The sequence below is a fragment of the Vulpes lagopus genome, chromosome X (genome assembly GCF_018345385.1).
Source record: "Vulpes lagopus strain Blue_001 chromosome X, ASM1834538v1, whole genome shotgun sequence".
NCBI classification, from domain to species: Eukaryota; Metazoa; Chordata; class Mammalia; order Carnivora; family Canidae; genus Vulpes; species Vulpes lagopus.
Window position 1 is genome coordinate 74946200 of NC_054848.1, and position 12536 is coordinate 74958735.

The 12536-nt window shown below is 36.8% G+C and overlaps 1 protein-coding gene and 1 pseudogene across 2 annotated transcripts in view; one reads left to right on the forward strand and one right to left on the reverse strand.

Moving 5' to 3' along the window:
- CENPI (centromere protein I) overlaps positions 1 to 12536 on the forward strand; it is a 78922-nt gene that overhangs the window by 8338 nt on the left and 58048 nt on the right. For both annotated transcript variants that reach the window (XM_041741262.1, XM_041741263.1), the window contains exons 5-7: positions 97 to 204; positions 11586 to 11634; positions 11902 to 11948. In XM_041741262.1, the coding sequence (XP_041597196.1) occupies positions 97 to 204; positions 11586 to 11634; positions 11902 to 11948 (204 nt within the window). The remainder of the gene's footprint in view (positions 1 to 96; positions 205 to 11585; positions 11635 to 11901; positions 11949 to 12536) is intronic.
- Positions 4018 to 4483, reverse strand: LOC121483054 (annotated as a pseudogene).

Genomic DNA, 12536 nt, shown 5'->3' on the forward strand with positions numbered 1-12536 from the left:
TGCTAGAAGCTTCGAAAACAGCCCTGGGTGGGGAATTAAGCTCTCCCCTATGCCAGTTATATTTCTCTAAAGATAAGCATTTTTGTCTCTCAATAGGTACTTTTTTATCGTTGGCTGGTTGCAATGTTTGACTTCATTGATCACAAGGAGGAAATTAACTTGCTCTATGGCTTCTTTTTTGCTTCATTGCAAGATGATGCACTGGTAAGTAAAAATTGGACATCATGCATCAATCAAATGGTATGCTCTTATATATTGATGGACCATTTTTGCTTCAAAATGCCACATGATGTATTTTTCCTTATTTTAAAATACCTCAGATATATAGAAAAGTATAAAGTATAACATAATAAACACACTTGTACCTGTCTTTCATATTAATAAATATAACATTTTTACCATATTTGATTTATATCTTTTAAGAAAATAAAAATGTTACAGATTGAATTGACTCCACATTGGAGTCTGCTAATTTAGAGCAGTGGTTGCCAGATTTTTCCCTTTAAAACCACTTCAGCACGGTCCTATGGGTCACTTATTCTACATTTTCTTGATTAACACAGCAAAAACCTCATCAGAATTAATGAGAAGGAGAGGATTGCTTTTGATGAGATGCCAGTGGACTGATTTTGATTAAATAGTGTAATTATTCCCATTGAAAACATTAATAACTCTAAGAAATCAATCTACTACCCACCTAGAAGACTTTCAAGGGCCATCAGTAGTTCATATACCATGTGAATCATTCATTTAACCAAATTCCTCTTGCCTTTGGAAAGGAAATTCATTCATTGGTTTCATTTTCAAAAATTGATGTTTTCACTGTTTGTTGCATTGTATTAGGTGCTGTAGAAGATTCAAAGTTTTGGGGTGCTGAGTGGTTCTGTTGTTTAAGTGTCAGACTCTTGATCTCAGCTCAGGTCTTGATCTCAGGGTTGTGAGTTCAAGCCCCACATTGGAATCCACACCGGGTGTGGAGCCTACTTAAAAAAAAGTTAAAAAAAAAAGTTTAGCAGAGAGTTTCTGCTAAACTGTAAACCTGTGATTAGAAAAAGCATCATAAATAAAGTATTTGGGAATCGAGCTTGGCCTTGAAGGTACAATAGGATTTGAGATTTGATGAAAGAAAATAATATATATATTTTAAAGATTTTATTTATTTATTCATAAGAAACCGAGAGTGAGAGAGACAGAGACACAGGCAGAGGGAGAAGCAGGCTCCATGCAGAGAGCCTGATGTGGGACTTGATCCCGGGACCTTGGGACCACGCTCTGAGCCGAAGGCAGACGCTCAACTGCTGAGCCACCCAAGCATCCTAAGAAAATATTATCTTATATGACAGGAATATTTCAAGCAAAGTTGTGAGCTGTGTAAATTTTGTTTTCAGAGACCTTAAATAGATGAGACTGACTTAATTACAGTTGTGTCAGGGAGTGATGGAAGGTAAGGCTGAAAAAGTTAGATAAAGGAAAGATTGTAGAGATCTTTGAAGGTGATGCTAAGGAATTTGGACTTTATCCTCTATCCAATGGGGAAATCACTGATAATTTTTGGGCAGAACATGTTGAAAGCAGAATTATAGAAGTTGTGTTTAGTAATGTCAAACAATATGAGTAAGCAAAGTGTTAAGAAGAATAGTTAGGAGACTAACATGATAATCCAGATATAACCATCATGAAGTTCTAGATTAGCAATTCTCAAATATGACCTGTGTACCCCTTGAGGCTCCCTGATCCAGGGGTTATGAGAGGTCAGAATTATTTTCATAGCAATATCAAGATTGTTACCTGCTATTTTCATTGAGTTGACTGACATTTGCACTGATGGTGCTAAAGTAACGGTGAATAAAACTGCTGGTGCCTTAGCAAATATCAGGCAGTGGGACCACACTGTATTAATGGTCATTTTATTCTTTGCTATAGTAAAAAACAAAAATGTTAGTTTCTCCAATGTCCCAAATGAAGCAGTAAAAAATTAATACATTAATTTTATCAAATTTCAACCTTTGAGACATGTCTTTAATATTCTGTGTCATGAAATAGAAAGTACAAATAAATCTGTATACTAAACTGCAGTTGTCCTCAGGAAAAGCACTTGTATCATTGAGTTGTGAGCTAAACTAGCTGCTTTCTTCATGGAATACCATTTTTACTTAAAAGAATGACTGACATATAAACTATGGTTATTCAGACATGGTTATTTGGCAGATATTTTCTCAAAAATGAAAAGCCAGCCTGTCATTTCAAAGAAAACAACTCACAGTGTTTTTTGCCAATGATAAGGTTTGAGCTTTCAAGTGAAAATTATGAGTATGGGGAAAATTTGTATCTACCACTGTGAACTTGACAGCTTCCCAATACTTAAACTTTTCTGATGAGATTGGTAACAATATAAATGAATGTGACTTTTAGATATTGTATAATGAAATGTGTCAATATTTGGAAGGTTGATATAACTCAATGAACCAATATTTTCCAGATGACCAAGTATGATGTTGTAAAATTATGCACGGGTAAAAGATCCATTCAAAGTGCAAGATATGGGCAGCCTGGGTGGCTCAGTGGTTTAGTGCTGCATCAGCCTAGGTGTGATCCTGGAGACCTGGGATTGAATCCCACGTCGGGCTCCCTGCATGGAAGCCTGCCTCTCCCTCTGCCTGTGTCTCTGCCTCTCTGTTTCTCTCTGTGTCTCTCATGAATAAATAAATAAAATCTTTTAAAAAAAATAAAAAATAAAATTCTCAAGTTCTTTAAAAAAACTGCAAGATAGATCAATTTTTTAAAAAGATTTTATTTATTTATTCATGAAAGACGCAGAGAGAAACAGAGAGGCAGAGACACAGGCAGAGGGAGAGGCAGGCTCCATGCAGAGAGCCGATGTGGGACTCGATCCCGGGTCTCCAGGATCATGCCCTGGGCTGAAGGTGGCGCTAAACCACTGAGCCACCCGGGCTGCCCAAGATATATCAATTTTGTGTGTGTGTGTGTGTGTGTGTGTGTGTGTGTGTATATTTATTTATTTATTTAACACTTTCAGCAGACTTTAATTTTTAAACATTTTTTCAATAGTTTTTATATAGCAATGAATTGTATTGGAACAGTACAAACAGAGTTCATTGGTAAGGCTTCAGATTCTACATTGCAGCTAACCCTTAAGAGACTACTTATCAAGACTAATAAATACTTTATTGAAAAGGCTACTAAAATACTCCTTTTGTTCCAACTACATATCTGTGTGAGCTGGATTTTCTTCATGTACTTCAGTTAAAACAACAGGTTTAAAAAAAAAAAAAAAAAAAAAACAACAGGTTTAGTGCTAAAGTAGGGAATCTAGCTGTATCCAAATTTAAAAAGGTTTTATTTATTTATTCATGAGAGACAGAGAGAGAGAGGCAGAGACAAAGGCAGAGGGAGAAGCAGTCTTCATGCAGGGAGCCTGATGTAGGACTTGATCCCAGGACCCTGGGATCACAGATCATGACCAGAGCCAAAGGCAGACACTCAACCACTGAGCCATCCAGATGCCCCAGCTGTATCCTATTAAGTCAGAAACATCAAATAGAATTTAGAAATATAAAATTATGTCACTCTAGTCATTTTTGGGAAAACATAGTTGTTTTTCATAAGATATGTCATTTATGTTAATATGTAATGGCTTTATTTTTTAATGGATTAATAAACATTTTTAAGTTTCTCAGTTTTAATTTCTAATATGGTAAATATCTAGATATAATCCAGATAAACAAAAGCTCTTTGGGATCCTCTTATTTTAAGACTGTAAAGAGTCTCGAGACCAAAAAGTTTGAGAATTACTGTCCTAGTCTAAGGAAGTGGCAGTGGGAATGAAATAATAATAATTTATTCATAGACACAGAGACAGAGGCAGAGACATAGGCAGAGGGAGAAGCAGGCTCCACGCAGGGAGCCCAATGTGGGACTCCATCCCAGGTCTCCAGGATCACACCCCAGGCTGCAGGCAGCGCCAAACCACTGTGCCACCGGGGCTGCCCAGATGATCCCAATTTTGTTGGCAACATCCAAAGAAAGCATCATAGTCAGGAGCCAGTCGAATATATTCTTTCTTCTCTCCATCAGGCCTGATCAAGGTGTTGATCTTGGCCACATCAATGTCATAGAGCTTCTTCACAGCCTGTTTGATCTGGTACTTATTGGCCTTGAAATTCACAATGGATACAAGTGTGTTGTTGTCTTCTATTTTCTTCATGGCTGACTCCGTAGTCAGGGGGAACTTGATGATGGCACAGTGATCATGCTTGTTTCTTCTGGGGGCGCTCTTTCGAGGATATTTGGACTGCCTTCAGAGACGCAGGGTCTTGGGTCGTGGGAATGTAGGTGATGTGCAGATCTTCTGTTTTTTGGGACTGTGCACGCCTTTCAGCACCACTTTCTTAGCTTTCAAAGCCTTTGCTTTAGCTTCGGTTTCGAGAGGGGCAGGGGCTTCCTTCTTTGCCTTTGGCGCCATCTTCGTGAAAGGGCTAGATTTTATTTTTAAATCCTGTTTTATGCTTTTTTCTTTAACCTGAAGAATTAGTTTATTTACCTGTGTAGTGATTATACATATAATAGGAGTAAATTCAAATATCTTATTTTGAGCTTTCTAAATGATCTACTGTTTTCCCTTCTTTCTCTCATTTTGGATTGATTGTGGTTTTCCTCCTATTTTTGTTTGAAAGTTAGTTATACATTCTGTGTATGTTCTTTTAGTGTTATTGTACCTATTTTTAACATGCATATTTAGTGTAAAAATGTACAACAGTGTCACTCGTCTTACTATTTTTCTTTTGGCAAATATAGTTATTTTTCATAGAATATGTTATTTATTTTACCATGTAATGGTATATTATTTTTTAATGAATTAATAAGCATTTAAAATTTTCTCAGTTTTATTTTATTTATTTAAGGTTTTTATTTATTTATTTGAGACAGAGTGACAGAGAGCACAAACAGATGGAGGGGCAAAGGGAGAGGGAGAAGCAGGCTCCCCACTGAGCAGAGAGCCCGATATGGGGCTCTATCCAGGACCTTGGGATCATGACCTGAGCTGAAGGCAGACGCTTAACTGACTGAGCCACCCAGGCGCCCCTCAGTTTTAATTGCCAATATGGTTTTTCTTAGAGTCTAAAGGTAACCAGTATCTTTACCTTCTTAAATGAGGCAAAGACCTTAGAATGCTTTAGCTCTGATCATAGCCCTCCTAGATTATATACTATTATCTGGTTTTAGTTCTAGCTTGTTCTTCTCCATTCTTCACATACATGTGAAGTAGGCATTGTTATTATCTTCACAGTTGACTTTTGTTGTTGTTGTTGTTAAAGATTTTATTTATTTATTCAGAGACATATGAGACAGAGAGAGAGAGAGGCAGAGACACAGGTAGAGGGAAGAGAAGCAGACTCTGTGCAAGGCAGACCCTCAACCGCTGAGCCACCCAGGTGTCCTAAACATTTGTTTGAATTTGCCCACATAGGGGCACTTGATGGGATGAGCACTGGGTGTTATGCTATATGTTGGCAAATTGAACTCCAATAAAAAAAAATTTGCCCACATACTTACCTCATGCTCACCATTTGTTTTTGCATCTCAGACCTCCAATCTGAGATCATTTTCCTGTGTAGAAATGTATCCTTTAGAATATTCTTTCAGTGAGAATCTTTTGATAGTAAATTGTCTTTGTTTGAAAATGTCTTTACATTGCTCTTGTTCTTGAAAGTTGGTTTTGCTGTGTGTAGAACCAGGGTAACAGTTAAATTCTCTCAGGACATTGACAGTATTCCATTGACTCCTTTCCATTGCTGAGTCAGTCTAATTGTAATCTGTCATTTCTTCTTTTCACTTTGGATAAGTTTTTTTTTAAAGATTTTATTTATTCATTCATGAGAGACACACAGAGAGAGGCAGAGACACAGGCAGAGAGAGAAGCAGGCTCCATGCAGGGAGCCTGATGTGGGACTCAATCCCGGGACTCCAGGATCATGCCCTGGGCCGAGGGCAGATGCTCAACCGCTGAGCCACCCACGCATCCCACACTTTGTATACTTTTAAAGAAGAGTTTTATTGAGATATAATTCACATATCATACAGTCTACCCACTCAAGGCATACAATTCACTGGTTTTTAGTATGTTCACAGATATGTGCAACCATGAGAATAGTCCATTTTAGGACATTTTCATCACCTCAAAAATCCCATACCTATTAGCATTCCCCCATCTTCCTATTCAGGGATTCTTCAATAATTCCTTGTTTTTTAAAAGATTTTATTTATTTATCCATAAGAGAGGCAGAGGGAGAAGCAGGCTTCATGCAGGGAGCTGGACATAGGACTCGATCCCAGGACCCCAGGATCACGCCCTGGGCCAAAGGTGGCGCCAAACTGCTGAGCCACTTGGGCTGCCCACCTCAATAATTCCTAATCTATTTTTTGTCTTTAAAGTTTTGTCTATTTTTAGGACACCTGGGTGGCTCAGCGGTTAAGCACCTGCCTTCGGTCCAGGGCATGATCCTGGAGTCCTGGGATTGAGTCCCGTATCGGGCTCCCTGCATGGAGCCCGCTTCTCTCTCCACCTATGTCTCTGCCTCTCTCTCTCTCTCTCTCTCTCTCTCTCTGTGCGTCTCTCATGAATAAGTAAATAAAGTTTTGCCTATTTTAAAATCTATTTTCTGTTTTCAGAGATGTGCCTATTTTGGACATCTCATATAAATGAAATCCTATATGGTCTTTTATGATTGGCTTCTTTTACTTAGCATAATGTTTTCAAGGTTTATCCATATTGTAGCACGTGTCAGTGCTTCATTTTTTAACCTGTTATATTTTTTCATAACTTAAAATTTACCACTTTAATTATTTTTAAGTGTATAATTCATTAGCATTGTGTCACTACTGTTTCCAAATTTTTTCTTTATCCTAAATGGAAACTCTACTCATTAAACAGTAACTACACATTCCTCCTCCCTCGAAGCCTCTGGTAACTGATAATCTACTTTATGTCTCTGAATTTGCTAATTCTAGGTGCCTCCTATAAGTGGAATCATACAATTTTTGTATCTGGTTTCTTTCACTTAGTGTAATATCTTAAAGTTTCATCCAACTTATAGCATGTGTCAGATTTTCATTAATTTTTATGACCGGATAATACTCCATTGTATGTATATACCACATTTTCTTCATCTGTTTACTCATTGATGGACTCTTGGGTTGTTTCCACCTTTTGGCTAATGTGAATAATGCTGCAATGAATATTGGCATATAAGTGTTCAAGTCCCTGCTTTCAGTTCTTTTGTATATATATATCTAGGAGTGGAGTTGCTGTATTATATATTAATTCTATGTTTAAAATTTTGAGGACTCGCCAAACTGTTTTCTATAGTTTGGACCTTTTTATGTTCCCACTAGCAGTGTATGAGGGTTCCAGTTTCATCACATCCTCACGAACACATGTTATTTGTCTGACTTTTGGACTACAGCAATCCTACTGAATGTAAAGTGGTATTTCATTTTGGTTTTTGTTTGCATTTCTATAATGATTAGTGGTGTTGAACATCTTTTCATGTGCTAATTGGCCATTTATGTATCTTTTTTGGAGAAATCCTTTGCCAATTTTTTAAATTGGGTTATCTTTATTACTGGGTTGTAAGCGTTCTTTCTGTATTTTTGGTACAAATCTCCAATCTGGTTTTTCTGGGAAGTACAACTAAGGTAGAAGCACTCTAAATTCTTCACTTGAGGTTTTCCAGGTCATACCACTAGTGTAAGTTCAAGCTGCAGACCTATATAGGACTGGTTTGTGGTTGCATATTATTTGGAGAGGCTTTATTTTCCTTTCATCCAAATTCAAGACTAAAACAGACAAGTTTACTTGCTGTCCCCTTCAGCACAGTGGGGTTTGTTTTTATTTCATATCCATACACTTAAGATGTAGCTCTTGAAGTTCTGAGGTTTTTAAAATATTTAATTTATGTATTTGATAAAGAGAGAGAGAGAGAGAGAGAGAGAGAGAGATAGTAAGAGCCTGAGCAGGGGGAGGGGAGTCAGGGGAGAGGAGAGGGAATAGGAGAAGCAGGTTCCCTACTGAGCAGGGAGCCTGATGTGAGGCTTGATCCCAGGACCCTGAGATCATGACCCAAGCTGAAGGCAGTCACTTAACAGCCACCCAGGTACCTCTATTCCCAGTTTTCTTTTCTTTTTTTTTTTTTTAATTAATTAATTTATTTATTTATGATAGTCACAGAGAGAGAGAGAGAGAGGCAGAGACACAGGCGGAGGGAGAAGCAGGCTCCATGCACCGGGAGCCTGATGTGGGATTCGATCCCGGGTCTCCAGGATCGCGCCCTGAGCCAAAGGCAGGCGCCAAACCGCTGCGCCACCCAGGGATCCCTATTCCCAGTTTTCTAATGGATCCCTTGCATAGTCCATACTTTGAGTGGGCCCTCAGCTTTACCATCTCCTACCTGGTTCCTACCTCCCTTTGTAGCTATTAAAGTTATAAATTCAAGATTTTTAAGGTTTGGCAGAAATCTTGGGGAGAGAGCTTGTTCAGTATTCAATGTTTCCTCTTAAACTTTGTTTTTGGGAATTGCAGTTTCTTTGCTTTCATGCCAGCTCAGAAATGTACTGATACTGGATACAACGTAAGGAAACATTGTTGAGTTGGCAAGAAAGCAGGCAGGATCATTAAGGGTATCTAATATATAGATATGAATCTATATAATCTATGAATGGTAATCAGGTTATTGGAATTGAGAAGGTCAATAAGCTTTAAGGCCAAGATGATTTGTTGATGTAAACATTAAAATATTCTGGCATGTTATTCCACGGTTGGAGTGGAAGACTGAATCAGATGCCTAAGTCTTCTGTGAACTTTTGGAAGTTAATAAGAGGTTAGTAGTGAATATAGGTAAGTTGGAGATAGTGAGGTTGGATGAACTAAATGTCAAGGAAGTCTCTGTACAAGAATGAAAGAGTTGTACCTTGAAGTAACAAGAGAAAGTAAGAATGCTCATCCCTCTTGCTTTCTCTGTGGTACATAGGAGTGGATGAATAATTAGTATGACTCCCCCTTACCTTTGACCTCTCTCTTAACCTTATATTGTTTTTATTCATAAACCAACCAAATTGTAAAATAAATGAATTCTATGTTTAAACATACTTTGTAAAAAGTTAAAAATACTGAAACATGCTTTCCCCTTTCTTGTAATAGCTTAATAGACTGAGACTGAATTCTTCCAGGCAGGAGCTGAGCCTTTTACAAACCAACAATTTAGTAACACTGTTCATAGCACATAGAATGTAAACTTGATAAGAACAGGCTTTTTTGGTCTGTTTTGGACACTGCTCAATAAATATTTGTTTCATGAATGAATGAGTGAATGAATAGAAGGTACTCATAAATATTTGTCAAATCAATTGCAGTATACTTGAGTAGTTTCATGATATTGATGGGTTTCTTGCTCATCTTGGCAAGAGGGAAGGGGATCTACTTTTTTTTCCTTTTTTCTGTCTCTTTTTTTTTTTAAGATTTTATCCATTCATAAGAGACACACACAGAGAGGCAGAGACATAGGGAGAGGGAGCCTCACAGGGAGCCTGATGCGGGACTTGATCCCCAGACCTCAGGATCACAACCTGAGCCAAAGGCAGATGCTCAACCACTGAGCCACCCAGGCGCCCCTCCCTTTTTCTGTCTCTTAAAAATATTTACTGAAGTATGATATATGTAGAGAAAATAACCTATATCATAAGTGATGAGCTCAATTAATTTTCATAAACTGACCAAATTTGTGTAAATATCACCCAGATCAAGAAATAAGGAACCTAACTTTTAAAAGCATTACTTCAACAAGTCATTTTCATATAATTTGATGGGAGCCTGACTCCTTAGTGACTCAAGAGGCAAGTGGTTACTATTTGTCAGAAAGGCATTTGTAAAATCTTAGATACATAAGAGTTTTTCCTTTCTAGATGTGATTAAAAGAGAATATCAGATCTACTATAATGCTAGGGCCTAGAGCAAGTGATTGTGTGACGCTCATTTTATACCTAGCATGACAAATTGTGTTGCTAATATTTTATATCCTAGGGATGTGAGGTGCTGACTTTTTTACTGAAAGTTACTGTACTTTGTGTAGGATATATCAGACTTGGTCACAGTATGTCTTCTTTCCTTAAAAAAAATCCTATATCTAAATTCATACTTCTTAAAAGTATGTCCAGAATCTGAACCTATTTCTAAGTAGAGGATAGGCAATATGGAATGCTGTACTTTAGACTTTACGGATTAGATTCATGATTACCAAATGCAAATTTGTTTAGAGAAAATTTTTGCTTTTGTTGTCTTATCTAGTTCCATTACATAATTTACTTTTTTGATTTCCTAATATTTGAAGCAAGTGATAGCAAATTTTTTCATAAAGTGCCAGGTACTAAATATATAGGTGTAAGGGCCATACTGTCTCTCTCACAACTGCTCACTCTGCTGGTGTACTGTGAAAGCAGCTATAGACAATATATAAACAAATGACTGTGGCAGTGTTCCAATAAAAGTTTATTTATAATAACCAGTGGTGAGCTAGATTTGACTTGCAGGTTGTTGTTTACTCATCTCTGTGATAGATTATTTCCTTGTTCGATAAACAGATGTTCTTAATTTAATGATTTCCAATTTATGGAGTCTTTTTCTTTTATGTTTTATTTTGTGGCTATAATTTTATTTTCTTTTCTGAAAGAAAAAAAATGCCACTCTGGCATAAAGATTTTCTCCTATGGTTTCTTCTAGAACAGGTTGTGGCAAACTTTCCTGTAAAGGGCCAGATAGTAAATATTTTAGGGTATGTGGGCCATAAAGTCTCTGTCGGAACTACTCAGCTCTGCTATTGTAGTGAGAAAGAAGCTATAAATAATTCATAAATGAATGTGCATGGCTATGTTCTAATAAAGCTTGATTTACTAAAACATATGAACTATAGTTTGCTGATCCCTGGTCTAGAATAAAACCTGAACAAGTGGACCCTCAAAATGAGATGGTATAAAGGAACCATTCATTCAATAACTTCTGTAACAAATTTATTGAGTGTATGCTATTTGCTAAACAGAGCTAAGTGGTTAATTAAATTAACCACTCCTTATGTCCACTCCTTAGAATATTAATATCATTGAAAATGATCATTTGAAGACCAAACAACATGGGAAAATGATTTTAAGTGGGGAATCAAGATAAAAGTTTTAAGTTTGTATCTTAATAAATATGGACTGGAAAGAAGACATGAATTTTTGTTAGGTAGGAGGATCTTTTTCTGTTTTTCTTTTTTTTTTTCTTTTTCTGTTTTTCAAATTGTCTGCAGTGTTTCTGTATTCCAAAAGTACTTAAAAATGGTATAATGAGATACCAATTAACACTATTGGCTTTTACTACTATTTTGTCATATGAAAAAGGAAAGCTTTAGAACTATTGTTCAATGAAATCCTTTTTACTTTTAATCAGTGTAAGATTGACATTCGAGGAAAATGTGTTGCCACTCTGTTCAAGATATATTGTCATTTCTCTTTTAAAAATTTTTATATTTTAACAGTGCCCTTATGCCTGCCATTTGTTATATTTACTTACCAAAAAAGAGAATGGTGAGTATTTTATTCCAGTTGTATTACAATTATTCTGTGGAATTAGCATTTGTATTGGCCTGTATAAAGCTAACTAGTAGCATTAGTTCTATGACAAGATTTTGTGGGACTTGTTTGTTAATACTTTTATCTTAGAACATCTGCTTACTGTTTTAACTGAACAAGATGTTTATATTTTTGCTGTGTTGTAAGAAGATGCTTGTATGAGCCACATGATTCGTTTTAATTCTGAACCCCATTCATTGTACTTTTCTTTACCTTTTCTAGTCAAACCATTTCGTGTGAGAAAACTGCTTGATCTTCAGGCCAAAATGGTGAGTACTGAAAAGCCCTAAAATTGGTACTTTGTGTTAGGTACCGAACTGGGCTTTGGGGATATAAAATTAAATGAGTCATGATCTTCAAGGAACTTACTGTCTGGGGAGCTTAGTCAATAAAATAAAAAATCAGAATAAGACTGGGGTCAAGGAGGAGTGATGATGCTTGAGAGAAATTTTAAGAGATTAATAGGAATTGCCTGGGCCAAGAAGGAAGAGAAGGGTACCTCGGCAGAGGGAACAGCATAAGCAAAGACATGTAGATGGCAAACAGCAAAACTGTTTAGGGAACTGGGTTGCTAAGGCTAGAAATTAAGTGTTGAGGAGTAGTCAAAAATTACCACTCTATTAAAGTAAAATGGCTGGTTTGTGTTTTTGGTTATATTTTTGTGGATGTGATCTAGGAAAGCATTCCTTTCTGGACACATAAACTTCAGTATATTCTCTGACCATTATCTCTGTCCTTACAGTTCTCTTGTATTGTTATTTCCACTACACTTGTCTGGTAATAGAAGTCTGTGTAGCTTTGGATATAAAACAATAGGAAGTTATAGTGTCTATTCTAACTGCTGAAGCCCTGCATGA